The sequence below is a fragment of the Ostrea edulis genome, chromosome 3, assembly GCF_947568905.1.
Source record: "Ostrea edulis chromosome 3, xbOstEdul1.1, whole genome shotgun sequence".
NCBI lineage: Eukaryota > Metazoa > Mollusca > Bivalvia > Ostreida > Ostreidae > Ostrea > Ostrea edulis.
Window position 1 is genome coordinate 54,337,472 of NC_079166.1, and position 24,198 is coordinate 54,361,669.

Sequence of the window (24,198 nt, forward strand, 5' to 3'; positions counted from 1 at the left end):
CTGATCTATCAAATGAATGTATTGTCATAATTTGTAATTTGACAGTAGGGTAGGCAATTAATTTACGAATTTAAGGTTGATCGATCCTCATGTGACGTCATAGGTTATTGCAAAAATCTTCATAAACTAAACTTTGCACATGATAGAAATATATCTTTCTGAGGAATGTTATTCAATGGATATAATAAAAAATCTGGTAAACTATTAACACTGAAAAAGTTTACATTTTCCACAAATAATCAATTATTTATGATTAAAAAATGTTGTCAAGGGCAATAACTCCTATGTTGAAATTTCCTCTACTGGATGTCTATTATACATTGGTTTCCCTAACATCCACAATTAATCTATACATATTTATGAGTTAGCAGTTTTAAAACTGTTGGTATCTAAATTTTGTCATTTTAACAAGTTTTTATCTATTTTTATTATTCTGTTTAACGAAAATGTGTGATTTTCTGATGTTGCTGTATACTTTTGTTTTTGTATGTCTGACATCTTTAAAAAGGTGGTAACATATACATTTTCTTTAATTATTAATTGAATTAAACTATATTGAGTGGAAATTAATAAAGTTTTTCCACATTTAACCATTAATATTGATAAGTCACATGAGGATGGAGCTACCTTAAAACATACCCTGAGTTGATAAAAATTGTCAGGGTCCAAAGCACATTTAACTAGCATCGCTCTTCAAAATTTCCAGATTAACAATGGCAAAGTTCCAGATGTTGATGATCTTGACGAGAGTCTGGCCCATATTCTAACAGCAGCACAGAAATTCATGAGGAATCAAAAGGTCAGTTGTCCGAAATTGCAAGCAATAAAAGCTAAGTTATGAAAAGATACAGAAATATTAAACGTTGTTTTAATAAAAGGAATACCGTACTTGAATACTGTATTTAAAGCTGACATGAATTAATAAATACGTACACATTTCTCATCTTATCCGCCATATTTCTCTCAGGTAGCCTAATTTACTCTACCCGTATATACCCCAAATGTGATTGTCACACCTGAGTGATTTTTCTAGGTGGACTCGACCATTGCACATCTCCGATAGCAATATATAGGGAATGCGAAACAAATAAAATCACATTATAAAACATTATGCTTTGCTCAGAATTACAAAATATTTATTGTATACCAATGCAACATTCCGAAAGTTTAGATAATTTAGAAAAAAATGCAAAAACAGAAGCTTTTCTTGCATACATCAAGTGCATGCAAGTATTTGCAGTTTCTTATGAAATAAATGCGCAGAAATCATTTGCCAATTACATACTGATAGAATGGAATAAGCAAAGAGCATAAAATATATTATTTATATCAATTCTTGCAAAATACAGGTCCGTGCCATATGCATAATATGTAATGCACATGGCATATTCGCCCCCCAAAAAACCCATATCAAACACGGACGTCTATTTAACAGGTATCGGAGATGTGCACTTACCAAAAATATTAGATTCTCTTTATTCTGATAAATCCACGAAACAAAATGATAAACTCCATTTGTATCTCGTTAGAACTTTAAAACACCTTGTCATTCCATTATACAGACTGCGACACACTTCACCCGTGCCAATCAGGGGAGATGTCAGAGTAAAAAAAAATTCCTGTATTGAATGCTTGTCTGGTCGAGGTTTTGCAGTTTATAGAAATCGGGAATCTAATCATATACACTGAGCATCTGGTTGGATATATTGCGTGCTCAATTCAAATTTATTGATGATCATATACAAATTTGGATATACAAATAAGGGAATAATGATCGAATATATGCATCTGTTTAAAAATGCGGGTATTACATTTGCAATACATAATAAACAGTTGATTACACAAAGACACATATAAAAGGAAATGTATAAATGAAACTATAGTTTTATTGTTTCTTTGGGAACCACATAATTATTTACGGTTTATGTATGTCCATATTCATTGATTGAACGAGAGAGAGAGAGAGAGAGAGAGAGAGAGAGAGAGAGAGAGGTTCAAACGATGATCTTGTAATAATCGCGCTCTTATTAAGACAAATGATATCGTTATTTCAATATAAAAGAACAGTAACTCAATATTGCTTTCATTAATTGATAATGCAGATTTATTTGATAGCTGATCGGCACGGGCTAAGTGTGTCGCAGTCTGTACAATGGACAATGTTGTTTGCTGTTGGAATACAAATGGAGTGTATCGTTTTGTTTTATGGATTATGCTAATAAAGAGAGTTTTACTACTACTTTGAGTATTTTCGACAAGTGTACACGAACATCTTCGGTCCTTTACAGATATTACGAGTAGACCCAGGCAAATAGTCATCCGCATTCGATGCTTGGCGAGCATACATGACCATGTCTTCTTTATACGTACAGTAGCATTTATGTATTTGCATTTTGCTTGAAGTAAGTGTGAATGGTATAGATTTTATACCCTTTACTTATTCCATTTCATCAATAGATCTAGATAATAGATGATATATTTCTCCCGCGTTTTTGTATAGTTTTGACATATTTATTGCAAATGTACGCACATTCACGTAAAGAAAAGGCATTCTATATTTATTTATCCAAAGCTTTTAGAATGATTTACTACTGTACGATATGTTTATTGTAATTTTGAGCACTGCATGGTGTTTCAAAATGTGATTTCATTTCTTCTTGGTGTCCTATAAATAAGTATCGGAGATGTACGTGTTACCTGTCGAAGCTACCCGCACAGGTAAAGCGAAGACACTGATGAGAAGTGAAGCGTAGCAAAACTCATCCCCTTATATACCATGCGAACCCTGATACATATAACAATATAATATCCAACTAATATGGCGGATTAGCAAAGAAATATGGTGGACATATAGAATTATACTATATTAATTCATGTCAGCTTTAAATCACGTTGCTAAGTAGTTGGACAGGGAATTGGCTCTACAATTTTTAATTTCAATATATCGAAATAATTTGTTTGTTACTTTTCAAATAGCTATATTTATTGATAAGGTATCATTTTACTATTTTTCCAACTGAATACTCTGACGTTGTAATCTATATTGGGTGAATCACTATCAATCACCCTTAAATGATCTCAATTCCCATTGAGTGCAGTCACACACACACACACACACACACACACACACACACAGTGTTTGTGTGTTTTGTTAAAAAACAAGTTACCTTGTTGGAGCCAACATAGAATCAAAACCACGATGAAGGCACCGAAGATTTTAAAGTTTTAATTCTCACTCCGAAATATTAATCGTCAATAACTATCTATAGTCATTCAGTTGAATTGATCATATATTTTTAGGATGAGTGTAGTTTTGTGAGTTTACGTGACGTCGAAAGAGTTCTCGATGTATTCAGTTGGTTCTACACCCAATCTGAAAATGGCTCATTGCTGTTAGATAGGTTGGACTGTTCAACTGAGACCGACGACTCGTCGAACGAGGACGATGAAGAGGATGACAACAGCGAAACTGAAAACACCGAGGTACATGCTATTAATGACAGAGATATACAGCAATATATTTGATATTGTACTCGGAACTCGCTCCCTATACCCACAGAAAATATTCTTTATATTTACTGATACTGACATTGATATGGTACCTGTACTCCATTCCGTTCCTTTTCATGCTGTGTACCAAATCTGAAGCACATTATTTTCCCCATTATATATCCTTTTCATCTATATAAATGCATTTGGATCAAGACGAAATTATATAAACAGGTTTCGCTTTTCGTATTAAAATATCTCAAACTACAACTTTTACCGCTTTATAAAGGTGTGTTAATTTACCTGTCAAATAAAACAGGCATCATAAATCATTACATAGTATTGGTGTCAAATTCTTTAACTTCGATATCTCGAACCCTCGGATATCTCGAAGTTTTTCTTTGGTCCTAACAAGTTCGAGATATCGGAGTTTAACTATATATATATATATATATATATATATATATATATATATATTGGATTTGAATTTTCAATAGAGGCTTCTTAGGATTACAATTGGAACTCGGAATCAATTCATTAATTTCTAGCAAACGGAATTCAGCAACACCTTCATTTCCAGTATTTGTTGCTCAAAACACCGAAATCATCAGACCATCATTCCCAAACGAGGTTTCATATACCAATATAAGAAAATGTACTTATACAAAATTGCCTTTGGAGAATTTGTAAATTTATTTTATTCCATTTCAGAATAATGTAGTGTACATTTTTGTCATATCGTATGTTATTTTTATATGCTATGATGTGCTACGTGGTGTGAAATTAATTGAACAATTATGCATGACATGGATGGTGTGGTATCGTGTTCTTGGTATGATATAATATGCAATGAGATCAGAGTAAAATTATATCCTTAACAGACGACTTTCACTTAACCCCCGTATTACATGCACTTCAACAACCTCTTGATTTATGTGATGAAAGCCGCAACATAACGACACGAACGTGTTAGAAAAATATTATGATATACATGTCATCCGCAACACGTTTAGAATAAGATGATACAAGCCCTTGCATATCGAATCAGTTGATAGATATAAACACCATATACAGGTGATAATGGAATATTGCTACATAAATATAGGAAGCTGTAATCATTCCGCTGTCACAAACTTGAGTTGTTAGTTTGCCATTGATATCCATTTTTAATCAAATGTCTAAGTATGAAGCAGATAAGGAGGACTCAACTGATTCGATACGCAAGAGCTTGTTTTGTGTATGATCAGTTTTTAAGTCGAAGCAGGCTATTGACAAACAAGCTGATGTTACAGGGGTTTCAACAGTCTCATTCAAAATTAGCATTTCACAAATTCTATGGTCGTTATAATGATCTAGTTTGCAAATGTAACCTAGCATTGCTGTCTGACATGTTTCATACCGATCGTTAGCCCGTTCTTGGCACACTGATTTTAACTACTGATTACTCCGTTTACTTGATCAAGCCATAGGGCTTACGGCGGGTGTCACTGGCCGACTGTATTGCCTATTCTTCCTGGGCACCTGACCCCACCTCTGGTATATCCAGAGGTCTGTTTTTGCCCAATTATTTATTTTATATTCCTTATAGGAGTTATGAGATTGGTTACTATTCTCTATCTTCACCTTTCATTGGATAAAAAAGAAACTGTTAAAGCATGCATATTTAGAACTTTTTTATTAAAAAATCCTTCCATCACAAAATGTAGTCCTTGCCAAACCCTTTCAAAATGTGAATTGACACAAAGTTTCAACTTAATGGGGTTAAGTAATACATATATAATATGATTGGACCAGTATTGAACCAGAAGATATAAAGTTATAGGATCGTGCACTGTTGTGCTCAAAAGCTAAGGACCTAACTTCCCTAGTGAAGCCAACATATATGTATATATGTTATCCGGGTTCCAGTTTGTAATAACTGAATAATAATTTTGTATTTAATTTCACACTATACCACCATTTAATATATAAACATAGTAAAGATGAAAGTATGTTATAAAATAATTATAAATGATTAGTATTTATTCAATAGAAATGCTTAACATGTCGTATAGGCACACATATCAGGCAGAGACAATCACTAATTAATACACATGTTCTAACAAAAATCTTTCGAATTATGAAATATCAGTCGGGATTCAACACATCGCACACCTCTACTTAGTGTGAATGATGTTTTCATTATTTTTAATGTAAAATAAACATACATTTCATAAATATTTTACCACTAGCGATGGATTGGTGATTAGAGCGTTTGTTAATGAACCCTTACTGCTACAGCCCTGGGTGCCATGCATAAGTCTAAGATTGTTGCACTTCACCTTCAGTTGGTGATGTCTCAATGTGTTAAATATCCCAGGACGTAAAAAATCAAACAAAGCGTAAATATTCCATTCATAAAGCACATTTACTTTTCTCATTTACCAAATAGTATAAGACATTTTAAAATAAACGTACTGATTATGAACAAGAGGCCCACAGGCCTTATCGGTCACCTGGGTACTAGTGAAAAAATATGACTACTCACAAGGGTTACGAGATCTAGAAAAAAATTCCTGTTCTGAATATCTAAATTTTAACATTCAGGAAAAGTATAAAACAAGATGTGTTCTTACAACTTCAATGTCATCATAAGTACATACACTGATGAAAGGTTTCACATAATATGATAGGTGTATTAACATTAAAACATTAAAAGATATGACTAATTTGGACCCATCGTAGTGTTAAAACCCTGGGTTGTGAAATTCACCATTTTTGTACATCTTTTTCTGTTATTACTTAGTATGCATTTAGATTTTATACAGTATCAGCAAACTTACACATAAACACTATATACTAAGTTTGGACCCACCCTGGGGTCAAAACCCCTACCCCGGGGATCATGAAATTTACAATTTTGGTAGAAGCCTTCCTGCTTTACATCTTAATGCATTTAGGTATTTAGTTTTTCTTAAACATGTGCGGTTCTAGAGAAGATTTTTGAAATTGGTCAATTTTGGGCAGTTTTTGGCTCGCCTCTAAGGTCCCAGGGGTGCAGGAATCCTGAAATTTACAATTTATGAATTTATGTCCCAAAGATGCTTCATACCAAATTTGAAAAGAATTGGTATAGTAGTTATCAAGAAGTTAAAAATGACAATTGTACACAGATATAATAACTTAAAATTTTGGCCCCATCCTGATATCAAAACCCCTGGGATCATCACATTTACCATTTTGGTAAAGGACTACCTGCTCTTTCTAGATATCCATTTAGTTTCAATTAAGTATCAATAGTACTAAAGAAGATGGTATTTAAGCGTTTTACACATAAACTCTATATAGTAAGTTTGGCCCCACCTTGGGTTCAGAAACCCTACCCTGGGGATCATGAAATTTACAATTTTGGTAGAAGACTTCCTGCTCTACATCATCATGCATTAATTTTTCTTACACGTGTGCGGTTCTTGAGTAAAAGATTTTTGAAAATTGGTCAATTTTGGGCAGTTTTTGCCCCGCCCCTAAGACCCCAGGAGAGCTGAAGTCCTGAAATTTACAATTTATGTCCCCCTTGTCCCAAAGATGCTTCATACCAAATTTGAAAAGAATTGGACAGGTACTTATCAAGAAGTTAAAAATGTTCAATTGTTAACGCAAGACGGAAGACGGACAACGCACGACGACGGATGACAACCAATTGCAATAGGTCACCTGAGTTTACTCAAGTGACCTAAAAATAGGAAACATAGAAGATATCCTTAGAGACTAAATTACAATTCTAAGATGTATTCTTTATATTCAAAATTTCAAGGCGTCCAAAAATATATCATGATAGCCACCTGACTTAAACTTCTAGCTAGCCGGAAACTGAGATGTTGCCTTTCAGAATATAGAATAATTAATGGAGTAATATATTTGTAATAATAAAGTAATTTCAATATGTTATTTATTTTGAATAAGTTTAAATGAATCTAACACTCTTTAACCTGATTGGAGTAAATGATTTTGGAAATATTTCTAATAAGATTAACTTGGTTGTATTTGCGTGGACGAATGCTGATCGGATTCGTCTGCAGAATCAGTTGTTGTGTAATTATTGAATAATATTTCTAAGGGCATGTTAAAAAAAATCTTCAATACTATTTTCATTTATAACGTCTAGCAACATCATATAAAACCAGTATCATTCTGATGAAATTGTGTTATATGTTTTGTAGGTTGTTTCAAATCTTACACAAGCATTAGTATTGGCGCTTGGTGTATGCTACCATGCGTGTTTGAAAAACAGAGATGAATTTCGGTTTACAATCACAGAAACTTTTATGGATCCATTTTACTTACCACGTGGTGCTGGACAAATGTTGGATCTGATAGAAAGGTAATCCACAATGCATATTTGATATTTGATAAATCTTGCTTTTATGCACTTAGATATGGAAGTTCGCTGTAACCATCTTATTTATGTTTATAGATGTCAGAGTATCTGTTTGGAAGAAGTTAAGTTGGAAGAGAACATTGCAAAGAACAAAGCCTTAAAAGAAAATGTTTTTATGATGCTAATTTGTATAGAATTACGAATTCCATTATTTCTTGTGGGAAAACCCGGAAGCTCAAAATCTTTGGCGAAGACAATAGTTGCAGATGTCATGCAAGGAAATTCTTCTTACTCCAAGCTTTTCCGGAAGTTCAAACAAGTATGTTTGAATTTTTTCTCAAATATTTGGCTCGACTTTTTCTCTTGTCTATGCTTAACTTATTTATGGTCGCTTTAGTACAATTTTAACTCAATCATATCAACTAAAATTCTGATGCCAGTCTAATCCATTAATTGATATGTACGATTTAAAAGTATGAAGCATAAGTTGATATATACCCTGACATTGTTTCAGGTAAAAATGGTATCATTTCAATGCAGTCCATTATCAATAGCAGAAGGCATAATTGCAACATTTCGCCAGTGTGCAAAATATCAAAAAGATGGCGACCTGCAGAAATTTGTCTCTGTAGTTGTTCTGGATGAAGTAGGACTTGCAGAAGATTCTCCAAAAATGCCACTAAAGGTTTGTAATGATAAGCATGCTTCTGAAGACTCTACAAGGAATTCATGTTCATCTATTTATTAACATCTTTATCAGTCTTTGCACAATAATTTTATAATAGTATATCTGGACTTTATGTTATTCTTTTCTGTCTAACACTTACATGTATATGTATAATCAATGTAGATAAACTCTGAGAATTAAAAAAAATTGTTATGAACAACAGATGGATAATATACCACTTCGGGGAATGTTTGAGGAGGAAGAGATAATGTAATAATATTTAGACTACACATGTTTTCTTTGTTTGGATTCACTTCAAACGTTATTGTAGAAAGAGATGTATTTCCACGTACATGTGTATTTAGTTTTTAGAGTCATTTTGATAAGGCAACACGAATGTGACGATTCTAAAACTTTCCTCTGCTAATGGTCATAACGTTTTGTATAACCATAAAAAAATTAAGAGAAAAGTCCTTCTACGCATGAAGAATTGAAATTGTATATAACTTTTGAATAAAATCAGGGATGTATATTTATTATTGAGTTTTCAGTTTACATATACTTACATCTTGTGTAAGATCTTGTTGAGGGTTCCGTGTTTGTCCTACTCCTAATTTTGCATTCTGTGTAGGAATTATGAGATTGATCACTGTTCCTGATCTTCACCTTTTCATCACCTTTTTTGTGTACGCGCCTTACGTGTCATTAGTCTATCTGACGATATTACCTTGGTCTGGCCTTAATATTTAATTGTTTTGTTCTTTTACACTTCTTAATCCTTTTATCAGACATTACATCCACTGCTGGAAAACGGTTGCCTAGACAGTCAAGAACCAGAGCCCTACAGAAAGGTAATAATGGAGGTCTAAGAACAATGGAAATTGAAGACAATTAAATATTGTTCAGATCCCCGTCTGATACAATACTGACAGGGTGTATAAAAAGTTCTCATTTTGTTCTTCTGAATTTCTAACATTATTAGGTGGCTTTTATTGGGATATCAAACTGGGCCTTGGATCCAGCAAAAATGAACCGAGGGATTCTTGTTCAACGGGAAACGCCTGATCTTGACGAATTAACGGAAACGGCGACGTAAACATTATTTTTCATATCTGGACATTAAATCAGTTTTAAAACATTGTTTTCAATTAAGCGCGCATGCTTTGGCAATATCAAGTGAAAACTATCGAAAAAAGAACTTTATATTTCATTTTTCCTCAGAGGGATATGTAGTGAAGAAAATCAACATTGGATTCGTCCACTGATTAAGCCTCTAGCGGAAGCATACCGGGATGTCTTTAAAGCAGTGCTCAAGAAAAGGGAATTTTTTGGATTGAGAGACTTCTACAGGTTTCCATGGGATATTTAACCGTTTTGTTCTTTTTATCAATGATTATAACGATGTAGTTTGCCAATAAACCCGTCATTGAGTTAAATGCCGTTTGACGTGTTTCATACCAATGTTAGACCGTTCTTTACACACTGATTTTGATTACGGATTACACCGTTTACCTGATCAAGATATAAGGCCCACGGCGGGTGTGACTGGTCGACAGGGGATGTTAACTCCTCCTAGGCACCTGATCCCACTTCTGGTATATCCAGCAGCACGTGTTCGCCCAACTCTTACTTTTGTATTCCTTATAAGAGTTCATAAGTTCATAAGAGAAAGAATACATTTTTAACTGTTATATAATCAAGCTATCTAGTTTATTCATACTTTTATAAAGCAAATACAAGTTTAATTTGATTCATATCATTTTCTCTGTTTTAGTCTTATCAAAATGATTTACGCATTTACCGTCACAAACCAAAAACGCCCAACTTGGCTGATGTTGAAACATTCAATAAGAAGGAACTTCGGAGGAATGGAAAAGGAAGATATAGATCCCCTGAACATTTTTGAGAGGCGATTGAATTCTGTAACAAAAATAGAACAGGTGTTTGATTTTAAAACTTTTTTTCTTTTAAAGCTTTGTTGCATTGAGTGTTGATTGAGACAATAATGTCGCATTTTTAACATGAAATGCTAAAATTACATATCAAAGAATGTTTACATAAGTGCATGTATTATTTATTAATTGAAATAGTAATGATATAATATTTTATGCCCTCCTTCAAAGAAGAGGGGCATATTGGTTTGCACCTGTCTGTCGGTCGGTCGGTCAGTCTGTTGGTCGGTCAGTCGGTAGATCACATGTTGTCCGCTCAATATCTTGAGAACCATTCACTTGACCGTAATGATATTTCATATGTGGGTTGGTTATGAAAAGAAGAGGACCCCTATTGTTTTTCAGGTCAAAAGGTTAAAGGTCAAGGGTCAACCTACTCTGGATATAGGAATATACTGTTTGCTCAATATCTTGAGAACCCTTTCCTTGAGAGACACCAAACTTGGTACACTAGTACATCTTAAGGAGAGATGACCCCTATTGATCTTGAGCTCACCTGGTCAAAGGTCAAGGGTAAAACTGACTATAGGAATATATTGACCACTCAATGTTTCCTTTGGTTGACAGACATCAAACTTAGTACACTGGTATATCTTTAGAAGAAAATGACCCCTATTGATTTTGAGATCACATGGTCAAAGGTCAAGGGTCAAACTGGACATTGGAATATACTGTCCGCTCATTATCTTGAGAACCCTTTGCTTGAAAGACATCAAACGTAGTACACTGGTACATCTTCAAGAGAAGATGACCCCTATTGAATTTGAGGTCACGTGGTCAAAGGTCAAGGGTCAAACTGGACATAGGAATATACTGTCTGTTCAACATCTTGAGAACCCTTTGCTTGACAGACATCAAACTTTGTACACTGGTACATCTTAAGGAGTAGATGACCCCTATTGATTTTGAGGTCACCTGGTCAAAGGTCAAGGGTCAAACTGGACATAGGAATATATTGACCACTCAATGTCTCAAGAATCCTTTGCTTGACAGACATCAAACTTGGTACACTGGTGTATCTTTAGAATAAGATGACCCCTATTGATTTTGAGATCACATGGTCAAAGGTCAAGGGTCAAACTGGACATAGGAATATACTGTCCGCTCAATATCTTGAGAACCCTTTGCTTGACAGACATTAAACTTGGTACACTGGTACATCATCAGGAGAAGATGACACCTATTGATTTTGAGGTCACATTGTCAAAGGTCAAGGGTCAAACTGGACATAGGAATATACTGTCCGTTCAATATCTTGAGAATCCTTTGCTTGACAGACATCAAACTTGGTACACTGGTACATGTTCAGGAGTTGATTACCCCTATTCATTTTTAGGTCACATGGTCAATCCACTCTTGACATAGGAAGATATTGTCTGCTCAATATTTTGAATTGATGATACTACTCTCAATTAAATTATGTGTGTATAACCCTTTTCAATTTTGCACCATGGGGGGGGGGGGGGCATGTGTGTTTTACAAACATCTCTTGTTAGGATTCAAATTACATCCATTCTTTGTACTTTATTTATGCATGCGAATGACTTGGATAACTACACCTTGTAAGTGTAGTTAGTAGTATTGTTTATTTTCCTATTCTTTTAGCCAAGCATAGGCGACCCAGACTGTAGCCCAACTGGACTAATCAAAGCTTGTCTTCGAGAAAAGTAAGTTTTGCAGTATCATATTTTACATATTACATCTCTGTATATCATGTCAGACTTCTATGACTCTTGAAATTCATGAACTCCTGCTAGTGAAAAGTGTTATAGATAGTCTGTTATCCCTGTTACCCCTGTTCTCACAATTAATGCAATACACATGCTATAACACATTTAGTAATAAAAATCTTTATTTGTGCTATGAATAAGCTTTTATGTTTATAGACAGTCAAGGTATCTCCTGTTGCTCACGGAGAACTACGGTGCTCTCTCAGTGTTACAACAAAAAGTATTGAAAATGAACGCCATCACAATTTTTGGGAGTAGTTTTCAAAGTGATCAGCAATATACACAGGTATCTACCTTACCAAAACAAACTTGCTTTGGAATTTTGAGATTTCAATATATCTGATATAGTTAGAACTACATGCACACTATTTTAACAGGTCTGTCGAAATATCAACAGAATCAAAGTTTGCATGGAGACCGGGGCCACTGTCATTCTACTGAACCTGGAAAACCTCTATGAAAGTCTGTATGATGCTTTAAATCAGGTGGGTTAACGTCAAAGAAAAGTCTTTAAAATGTCCTTTTCTTTTTATGACCCCTTCAAAGAATAGGGGCATATTGCTTTGCACCTGTCGGTCGGTATGTCAATTGGTCGGTCGGTAGACCAGATGTTGTCCTCTCAATATCTTGAGAACCCTTTGCTTGACAGACATCAGACTTGGTACATTGGTACATCTTAAATAGTAAATGACTCCTATTGATTTTGAAGCAAAGGTCAAGGGTTAAATTGGACATAGTAATATATTGTATCCTATATTTTACGAATCATTTGCTTGATTGACACCAAACATGGTACACTGGTACAACATAAGGAGTACATGACCCCTATTGATTTTTAGGTCACATGGTCAATCCCCTCTGGACATAGGAAGATATTGTCTGCTCAATATTTTAAAATGGTTTGGCACTACTATCATTTAAATGATGCATGTGTTTAATTTTGCACCATGGGGGATACAAAAATGCCTTGTTCCTATTGATTGATTGTATCTTCTGTAACGTCTCTCCCGATAATTTCTCACTCATATGGAGACGTCACCAAGACCGGTTAAGGGCTTCAAATTTAGGCCCTTGCTCGGCACTTACGGCCAATGAGCAGTGAGGGTTCTTTAGCGTGTCACACTTACTGTGAAACGGGATATCTGTTTTTAAGATTATCTCCGAGGACCCGTGACATTCACACCTGATGTCGAGCGTTTGGCAATGCAACTGTCACTACCTGTTTTAACGACTTAAGTATTGTCACGGCTGGGATTCGAACACCGGCCTTCCGCATGCGGGACATTGAACATGCACACACACACACATACCACATACACACACAAATATATATATATATATATATATATATATATATATATATATATAGGAATGACTTTAATTCTGGGGCAAGTTATACGAGTATAACCTGGTTTGGGTCAATTTAGGCTATATAATCCGCGAAGCTTGAAGTGCAGATTCAAGTTTGTTAAAATGATGACCCCTGGGGGTAGGATGGGGCCACAATAGGGAATCAAAGTTTTACATACAATTATATATTGAAAATCTTTAAACATCTTCTCAAGAACCACTGGGCCATAAAAGCTGAGATTTACATGAAAGCTTCCTAACATAGTGTAGATTCAAGTTTGTGAAAATCATGGCCCCTGCGGGTAGGATGGGGCCATAATAGGGGATCAAAATTTCACATACAAATGTAGAGGGAAAATCTTTAAAAATCTTCTTCTCAAGTACCACTTCCTGTGGGGATCCGGGTTAGAAAAGGTCCTCAGTACTCCCCTTGTTTGTCGTGTGAGGCGAGTAAATGGGGTGGTCCTTCGGATGAGACCACAAAAACCGAGGTCCCGTGTCACAGCAGGTATACATATCCCTACCTGCTTAATGCCATAAGCGCCGAGCATAGGCCAACATTTTACAGTCCTTTACCGGCAATGGTGACGTCTCCATATGAGTGAAATATTCTAGAGAGGGACGTAAAACAATATTCAATCAAGAACCACTGGGCTAGGACAGTGCAAATCTACATGAAAGCTCTTTGACATAGTGTAGATTCCAGTTTGTTAAATTCGTGGCCCCCAAGGGTAGGATGAAGCCATAGTAGTGGATCAAATTTTACATACTTGTGTATAGAAAAAATCTTTAAAAATCTTCTCAAGAACCATTGGGCCAAAGAAGTTTACATTTGCATGAAAGCTTTCTGACATAGTACAGATTCAAGTTTGTTAAAGTCATAGCCTTCAGGGAGGTGGCGCCACAATAGGGGATCAAAGTTTTGAACACAGATATATAGGGGAAATCATTAAAAATCTTATGTAGAATCACTAAAATAATCGAATAAGAAGCTGTTTTAATTTTAATGTAATTGTTATATTTGATTTTAAAGAGATCTGTGTTTCAGCAAATTGCTATTACAATCAATTTATCAACTTCTAATGGTATTACATATTCATTAAATGTTACACAAGTTACCAAAATATAAGTTTTATTAATTGCGAAAGGGTATCTTTCTGTTACTATTAATAAACTGTTGTATTAGTTGAGTGTCTTTCTGTTACTATTAATAAACTCTTGTATTAGTTATGTGTATTTCTGTTACTATTAATAAACTGTTTTATTAGTTGTGTGTATTTCTGTTACTATTAATAAACTGTTTTATTAGTTGTGTGTCTTTCTGTTACTATTAATAAACTGTTGTATTTGTTGTGTGTATTTCTGTTACTATTAATAAACTGTTTTATTAGTTGTGTGTCTTTCTGTTACTATTAATAAACTGTTGTATTAGTTGAGTGTCTTTCTGTTACTATTAATAAACTGTTGTATTAGTTGAGTGTCTTTCTGTTACTATTAATAAACTGTTGTATTAGTTGTGTGTCTTTCTGTAACTATTAATACACTGTTGTATTAGTTGTGTGTCTTTCTGTTACTATTAATGAACTGTTTTATTAGTTATGTGTCTTTCTGTTACTATTAATAAACTGTTTTATTAGTTATGTGTCTTTCTGTTACTATTAATAAACTGTTTTATTAGGTATGTGTCTTTCTGTTACTATCAATAAACTGTTTTATTAGTTATGTGTCTTTCTGTTACTATTAATAAACTGTTTTATTAGTTATGTGTCTTTCTGTTACTATTGATAAACTGTTGTATTGTGTGTCTTTCTGTTACTATTAATAAACTGTTTTATTAGTTATGTGTCTTTCTGTTACTATTGATAAATTGTTTTATTAGTTATGTGTCTTTCTGTTACTATTAATAAACTGTTGTATTGGTTGTGTGTCTTTCTGTTACTATTAATAGACTGTTTTATTAGTTGTGTGTCTTTCTGTTACTATTAATATACTGTTTATTAGTTGTGTGTCTTTCTGTTACTATTAATAGACTGTTTATTAGTTGTGTGTCTTTCTGTTACTATTAATAAACTGTTTTATTAGTTGTGTGTCTTTCTGTTACTATTAATAGACTGTTTATTAGTTGTGTGTCTTTCTGTTACTATTAATAAACTATCGTATTAGTTGTGTGTCTTTCTGTTACTATCAATAAACTGTTTTATCAGTTGTGTGTCTTTCTGTTACTATTAATAAACTGTTGTATTGTGTGTCTTTCTGTTACTATCAATAAACTGTTTTATTAGTTGTGTGTCTTTCTGTTACTATCAATAAACTGTTGTATTAGTTGTGTGTCTTTCTGTTACTATTAATAAACTGTTTTATTAGTTGTGTATCTTTCTGTTACTATTAATAAACTGTTGTATTGTGTGTCTTTCTGTTACTATTAATAAACTGTTTTATTAGTTGTGTGTCTTTCTGTTACTATCAATAAACTGTTTTATTAGTTGTGTGTCTTTCTGTTACTATTAATAAACTGTTGTATTAGTTATGTGTCTTTCTGTTACTATTAATAAACTGTTTTATTAGTTGTGTGTCTTTCTGTTACTATTAATAAACTATCGTATTAGTTGTGTATCTTTCTGTTACTATCAATAAACTGTTTTATTAGTTGTGTGTCTTTCTGTTACTATTAATAAACTGTTGTATTAGTTGTGTGCCTTTCTGATACTATTGATTCACTGTTTTGCAGTATTATGTTTATCTTGGAGGAGAACGTTATGTTGACCTTGGCCTCGGCTCCCACAGGGTCAAATGCAGAGTTCACAAAGATTTCAGGTATGCTTAAAAAGGACACCTGTTCTATTTCTATATAACTTATATCAAATCATCAAAGACAACAAAGCGAAGGACGAATGGGACTCGTCAGTATTGAAAGAAAACTTTTCTCCAATATAATAGTATAGCATCAGTTTCAGAAAAATCATGGATATAACACACAATACAATTGTCTTACTACATTAAGACATCGACATGCGAGAAAGAAGCCTCGAATGACTTTACTTTACATAACATGAACTGGAATATCAGGTTAAGAACGAAAACATCTGCATTCAACAAATTTGCCCGTGGGGTTAACACAACAATATGCTCATATTTTATTATTTTCATAGCATTTATGTGAATTTCATGTCAACGTAACAGATAGATTTGATACGCCACATCTCGTATATTCACGTTGAAAAAGTTTATTGCAATGCAATATTACAATATGTGTAATGTGTTACACAAGCTGGCCTGGATTTCTCAAAACAATCTTCAACAAGTTAACAAGTTCTTAACAAGTTAAAACTTCGACTTAAGGCTGAAATTTTACTCAAATTTGACGGTTCAAATAAAAGAAAATTCAAACTTAAGTTTGAGAATGTTTCGAGAAATCCAAGCCTGATTCCGGTAAATCCCTAAGAAACATATGAAAGGCTTCTATTGGGGTTTTCTCGTACACTGTACATCTTTCTTTTTTAGGTTAATTGTTGTTGCAGAGAAAGATGTAGTTTATAGAAAATTTCCAATTCCTTTGATAAACCGACTTGAGAAACACTTTTTGAACATATCTACAATGCTGTCGCATTTACAAATGAACCTCACAAGTGTTTTGGAGCAATGGGTAGAAGACTTTATCACCCCCATAGTTCCAGTACAAGCTCACCATTTCAAAAAGTAAGTAAATGATAAATTGTGATTGTGTGGTCACATTTCCCTTTGGGTCATGGGAACGGGTGTCAATTAAAACTTGCTAAAATACTATATTTAAAAGAATATTATTTTCACATGAACACTGAACATGTAAACGATCTAAGGCCCAATACAGGGCTCCATAAGTTTCTGAACTACATGTGTACTGCTATTTTTTCTACAACATGTAACAGACAAATTAAGAATATTGTAACATGTATATACATATTGAGCATGGAAGCGATAGCAAATACTGTGAAATCCATGGTCCTTGCGACTGTAGGTTTCAGATTTGTCCTTGCGACTGTAGGTTTCAGATTTGAAGGCGAGGATAGAGTGGTCATCTTCTGAAACAGTGTTTAAGAATCATTTCAAATTTTCTTCACACTCTGTATATGTATTTATGATGATTTCCTTCACACTCTGTATATGTATTTAATATGATGATTTCCTTCACACTCTGTATATGTATTTATGATGATTTCCTTCACACTCTGTATATGTATTTATGATGATTTTCTTTACACTCTGTATATGTATTTATGATGATTTCCTTCACACTCTGTATATGTATTTATGATGATTTTCTTCACACTCTGTATATGTATTTATGATGATTTCCTTCACACTCTGTATATATATTTATGATGATTTTCTTCACACTCTGTATATGTATTTATGATGATTTTCTTCACACTCTGTATATGTATTTATGATGATTTCCTTCACACTCTGTATATGTATTTATGATGATTTCCTTCACACTCTGTATATGTATTTATGATGATTTTCTTTACACTCTGTATATGTATTTATGATGATTTCCTTCACACTCTGTATATGTATTTATGATGATTTTCTTCACACTCTGTATATGTATTTATGATGATTTTCTTTACACTCTGTATATGTATTTATGATGATTTCCTTCACACTCTGTATATGTATTTATGATGATTTCCTTCACACTCTGTATATGTATTTATGATGATTTTCTTTACACTCTGTATATGTATTTATGATGATTTCCTTCACACTCTGTATATGTATTTATGATGATTTCCTTCACACTCTGTATGGAAACATGTACTAAAGTTGTAAAATTCATGGTTTAGACCCTGAATACATTAGATATAAAACAGAATCAAAATTTCAGAATCATATTCACTCCCCACCATACAGCAAACGAACTGAGTACATGCATATGGAGGTATCTACTAAACTTATGAATATTGGACCAAGAGTTAAGGTCCCAGTGTGATTTTAGACATGACATAGAGAGGAAGTATCAAATCTTTCAAGTTATATAACGGATACATCTAGTATATAGTTGTAGTGTCTATGGTGCCTATGTAAAAGTGTTAAACTTGTGACTGGCATATTTTTCTTAAGGGACGGGGATAGATATTGAAAAATTAGATCAAACCTTCCAAAATGTATTTTAATTATTGAAGGTGTAGCAAGTAAGTAGGTGATTATGTATAATGATGATAGGCTTGGAGACCACTACCAACACTGTTAAACTGGTTACCTTCAAGATTCTACGTCCACATAGCAGACACACTAGATGTACTAATAAAATTCTTGTAAATGGGATAGATGTTATGTAGAAGTCATTGTGTCCATGTGTCTTTTTGGCCTCTCCTCTTCCATCCCACTATTTGTCAAAGTAATAAGATTGTTATGAATAGAAAGATTGCTCTTGACTTAACATTGAAACATGACTCTAACCGAAGAACAAACTCATCAGGACATTGAGTTAGAAAAATATATCTGATCCACTTCATAGAAACGAAGAAACTTTGGAATCTCTTTCTTGGCACATAGGCTATAATAATGATGCATGATGTTTACCCTTAAGTTGTTTAAATCCCTAATATACCGTTTGACATCTTGTAAACTTCGTAATATGTTATTTACATATTGCCAGATCAGCTATTTTTTCTCGAAATCGATAATATCCAAATGTTTAAAAGGGGAAATATTCAATATATATCAGAATATGATGAGGCATCTGTTCCTTTCTGTTCAAAAGTCAATTCTAGTGAGAAAACTAACTTTGGAGAATAATTTCAGGAAAACCTCACCTAACCTGTCCAAGATGGACGTTTTCATCGGGTACCATGCGGATATGTGTGCCTCAATTATTCTTCATGTTTGCCATGAACTTTGTGGAGAAGAAAATAGAGGTAGTGACACGGAAAGTGTTAGCGATAGTGAAGAGGAGCCAGAAAAATCTCAAAATGTTGATGAAAAAATTGAGCATTTGAAAGAAAAGGTATAATATTATTTTACATTATTATTTTACAGGTATATATATATATATATATATATATATATATATATATATATATATATATATATATATACATGTACTGCATTACGCTCAAACTGAATTATTAAACTCATGTATAATTAAGGCCTTTTGCTTCAAACAATTTTTCTTCTTCTAAAAATGATGAAAATGGATGCTAAATTTCTTTTTAAACCCACCATAACAAGTTGGGGGGGGGGGGGTATACTGGAATCGGGTTGTCCGTCTGTCTGTCCGTCCGTCCGTCCGTCCGTCCGTCCGTCTGTAAACGCAATGGTTTCCGGGCTCTAAAGCATTATCCTTTCCACCTACCGTCACCATATCGTATATATGAACTACCCATGGGATGAAAACGTTCCCTATCGATTTTGGGGTCAAAAGGTCAAAGGTCAAGCGCACTGGACATTGAAGTAGCAATATGGTTTCTGGGCTCTAAAGCATTGTCCTTTCCACCTACAGTCACTATATCATACATATGGACTACCCATGGCATGAAGATGCTCCCTATCGATTTTGGGGTCAAAAGGTCAAAGGTCAAGCGCACTGGACATTGAAGTAGCAATGTGGTTTCCGGGCTCTAAAGCGTTATCCTTTCCACCTACAGTCACCATATCATACATATGGACTACCCATGGGATGAAGATGTTCCCTATCGATTTTGGGGTCAAAAGGTCAAAGGTCACGAGCACTGGACATTGAAGTAGCAATATGGTTCGGTTTGTCACACTCAGAAAAGAGGTAGTTTATACCTATTACCAACACCCTTTGGGAGATTGGGGTAAGCGGGGGGTATTCTTAGTGAGACATTGCTCACAGTACCTCTTGTTTCATAAGTGAAAGAAATACATTTCACCACATAAGTAATTAACCGCGATTTCTCAATTATGTTCAATAAAGGTATATCGGGGGATATATATCAAAATGTTTGCACATCATAGAAAATATACAACCTCCTGATGATTTAGGAGTCCTAATTACAACCAGAATAAGCGCATATATATATATATATATATATATATATATATATATATATAGATACTCAAAAGTGTTGTTGTAGCAAGTGTCCTTAATCTAACAATTAAAGAAATTATGAGTATCTTTCTAAATATCCAAAAATGAAATATTGGTTGTATTGCACAGATTCTGAAGGACTCCAAAGATTTGCTTTTATGGAGTGTTACCCCAGATGCAGTCCTGCGTCTAGGAAAGACGAAGTTAAAGGACTATGAAAAAGACATTCGAAACCAGTACTTTTTTGAACAGAAACATGACAGTCTTTCTTCTTATTTGGTTCATCACCTGACCGACGAAAAGGAAACCCTCTGTCTCCAGGTTTCCATCAATCTTTTTTCAATCTGATATAGTGATATATTTGATCTTGTCATTACACACATATCTACAGTATTGCGTGATTTTAAAAAATACATATAATTTCATGATGGAGTAAACAATGTTTAGGTTGTTTCTGTTTTCTCCTGTCTAATATAGTCATTAAAATATATTTTTAGGTAACAACGCATTCGAAACTGCTCACAAGCGGTGACGTAGAAGATATTTCAAGAATTGTGGGAATAGAAAATGATCACATTTCCCTCCTTTCACTTCAATCATTTTACACAGAACAACAATTTTGCCGTCAATTGAGGTATCGAATTATGACTAAGATAAGATTATAAGTTCTTGTTGATATCCAGCATATACCTTTAAGGTCTAAGAAAATATGTGGGGGTTTTCACTTTCGGGCTGAAAAAATTGGGGTAGGCAGGTGGGTACCTTTTAAATTATACATATTTTTTTTTTACAATTTTCCGTGGACTTATTTCATATCGACTATAGAATGATAATAAATATTTTTCTATTTTTGTGAATTGTGTGATAATAAATACAAATATTTATTATCTTTGATAGCCTTGTTTCTTTTTTCCAGATAAATATATTGTAATCTATATTAAGGTCATAGGATACCCAAATATTTGTTGCATCAGATAAAATGGGGTTTTGCTGTGAATACAAGGAATTTTCTTATCATTAGATCACACAACATTTATACATGAAATGCATCGATGTAAGGACGTTTCTGGGTGATTTTAACGTTTCTGGGTGATTTTAAAGTTTCTGTTATGCTTTTGCATTTCTAAAAAGAATGCAAAAAGAAGGGATAGGAATTCTTTGGAAAATTCTGTGGTACATATTAGGAATATCGATACATTTCAAACTTTTAAATATGTATATTCAATGCATGTATGTGATATCGAAAAGTCCTTAACAATTAATCTTGTTTAAAAGAAAAGTATGTCCATCCGTTCGTCTGTCTGTCTGTTTTCTGAACTTTTTCTTTGCATGGATACAGATTTTGGACTAAAGATCTAACGGGTGTTTGTTGTACCATTTGCGGTACTTTTGTTCCATAAGGTCTGGAGAGGTCAGATATGCAACACCTGACCCCCACAAAGACAATATACATCTATTTTATCTTTTCATATAATTTCGAAAAAGACGCCTTCTTTTCCACAAATAAAAACCCACTACATATAAAGCTAATGCTTCAGAATTTTGTACCCCCTGTTGATGCAGTGATTATCAAATCGCCCGCAGTCACAGTGCGGCCAGCTTCATATTTATTGGCCTATTTTGGGAAACATCATTTTGGGGGAATTGTGAAAGTTTAATCGACAGTTTGATAGAATAAGAAATAGTAAGAATTAAAACATGTAATTTGTATATATTAATTGTATTCAGATATATTTCAAGTTAAACAACAGTGACAACGCGAACTCTAACTTTGTAAACAACACAATAGAACTTGATATCAATATGTAAGGGCAAGGAAAGGAATAGCTGTAAAATTCTTGTTTTTTATTGGGTTTGGTAAATCAGAAGTCTTCTGTTAAACAAATTAAAATTCAATAAATCTTAGAATATGCATATAGACCATGTAATGATATTGACGTTAGAAAACTTTAATATCTCCCTATCCCATTATACAATATAATACACCATTTTTTGTTATTACAACTGTAGACTCTCCAAAGGAAATGTACAATTTCAATGATTGATTTCCACTCCAAATGCACTGAAAATATATTTGTCTATGTATGATGTAACTCATAATTCTTACTTAATAACTCTAAAGTCGATTTAATAAGTGGAAATAAGTTATAATAGATATCACCTTAAAATAGAGGACATTTCTATTATGGAACAGAACAAGTTGTCGATGTTTTCGAGTGTTTTTGAAGATGGGTGTTAGGCGCAGTACTGTTAAATGATTTAGGTGGAGGATATTTATGTACAATAGGACCATGTTTCTTGTATTCTCCCAAGAGGGTAAATATAAAACGGAAAATTCATATCTTCACTGTAAAAGCATTTTAAAAACTTTGGCTCGGCGCTATATATACATTGTAAGGATATGTCGGAAAAGCGGAAACAAAGAATTTTTAGACCTAAAGATGAATCACACCTGAAGGTTTATTGTATACTTTTCTGTCAAGTAATACTGTGTTTTCAGTATCCCATATTGCTAGAACGTACATGTACATGTATAAAGTGTATGAAACATTGTTTTTTAAATACGTCTTGGAGAAAAGTCATCGGCACATTTTTTTTATGTGTCTGTAACGAAAGTAACAAGAGGCCCATGGGTCACATCGTTCATCTGAGTCACCTTGGCCCTGCCATTGTTCCGCTGTTGTTATTTATTATTTATCAATCTTTATTCCCATGAAACATTTTGATCCCATAATATAGCCTCAACTTAGCCCTAAAGGTTCACAACATAACTGAAAATGAATTCACATAACACAGAAATGCCTCAAAACCAATATGACTAACATGATCTTGCTGTTCTGGATAAGACCAAGGTCATAGATCATGGTATGGTGGGGGAACAAATTGTGCTCCTTTGTTAGCTGACTTGTTTTTATATTCATATGATGCATAATTTATATTTTAAAAACTAATACATGAGAAGAAAAAATCTCTTGTTGTGGCTTTCAATTTTAAATTTAGATATATCGACGACGTTTCATCTAATAACAATGGTAATTTTCATTCATATGTCGATTCGATACATACCTGTGAAATAAAAGACACCACAGAGTCGTCCACGTTTCCTTCATGCTTATATATTTTATTGAAAATAGATATTAACGGCAAACTAACTACTCAATTTTATAATAAACGGGATGATTCAGCTTCTCCATCGTTGCCTTCCCATATCTATGTAACAATATTCCATTATCACCTGCATATAGCGTTTATATCTCTCAACTGATTCGATACGCAAGAGCTTGTTCTGCGTATGATCAGTCTTTAAATCGAGGCAGGCTACTGACAAACAAGTTGATGGTGCAGAGGTTTCAATAGTCTCGTTTAAAGTCAGCATTTCACAAATTATATGGTCGTTATAACAATCTAGTTTGCAAATACAACTTATCCTGTGGCCAAATGCTGTCTGGCGTGTTTCATACCGATTCTTATGCCGTTCTTGGCACACTGATTTTGACTACGGATAATTCCGTTTATCTGATCAAGATCTAGGGCTCACGGCGGGTGTGACCGTTCGACAGGATATGCTTACTCCTCCTAGGCACCTGATCCGAACTCTGGTATATCCAGCGCTCCGT

General features: G+C 33.9%; 1 protein-coding gene across 1 annotated transcript in view; it reads left to right on the forward strand.

Moving 5' to 3' along the window:
* LOC125677586 (E3 ubiquitin-protein ligase rnf213-alpha-like) overlaps nucleotides 1-24,198 on the forward strand; it is a 148,342-nt gene that overhangs the window by 88,139 nt on the left and 36,005 nt on the right. Inside the window, exons 42-58 of the mRNA XM_056158152.1 lie at nucleotides 707-799; nucleotides 3,301-3,483; nucleotides 7,689-7,849; nucleotides 7,943-8,165; nucleotides 8,361-8,531; nucleotides 9,302-9,364; nucleotides 9,496-9,605; nucleotides 9,735-9,863; nucleotides 10,288-10,453; nucleotides 12,071-12,132; nucleotides 12,352-12,481; nucleotides 12,573-12,680; nucleotides 16,274-16,359; nucleotides 17,047-17,241; nucleotides 19,333-19,534; nucleotides 20,711-20,902; nucleotides 21,079-21,215. Coding sequence (XP_056014127.1) covers nucleotides 707-799; nucleotides 3,301-3,483; nucleotides 7,689-7,849; nucleotides 7,943-8,165; nucleotides 8,361-8,531; nucleotides 9,302-9,364; nucleotides 9,496-9,605; nucleotides 9,735-9,863; nucleotides 10,288-10,453; nucleotides 12,071-12,132; nucleotides 12,352-12,481; nucleotides 12,573-12,680; nucleotides 16,274-16,359; nucleotides 17,047-17,241; nucleotides 19,333-19,534; nucleotides 20,711-20,902; nucleotides 21,079-21,215 — 2,411 coding nt within the window. The remainder of the gene's footprint in view (nucleotides 1-706; nucleotides 800-3,300; nucleotides 3,484-7,688; nucleotides 7,850-7,942; nucleotides 8,166-8,360; nucleotides 8,532-9,301; nucleotides 9,365-9,495; nucleotides 9,606-9,734; nucleotides 9,864-10,287; nucleotides 10,454-12,070; nucleotides 12,133-12,351; nucleotides 12,482-12,572; nucleotides 12,681-16,273; nucleotides 16,360-17,046; nucleotides 17,242-19,332; nucleotides 19,535-20,710; nucleotides 20,903-21,078; nucleotides 21,216-24,198) is intronic.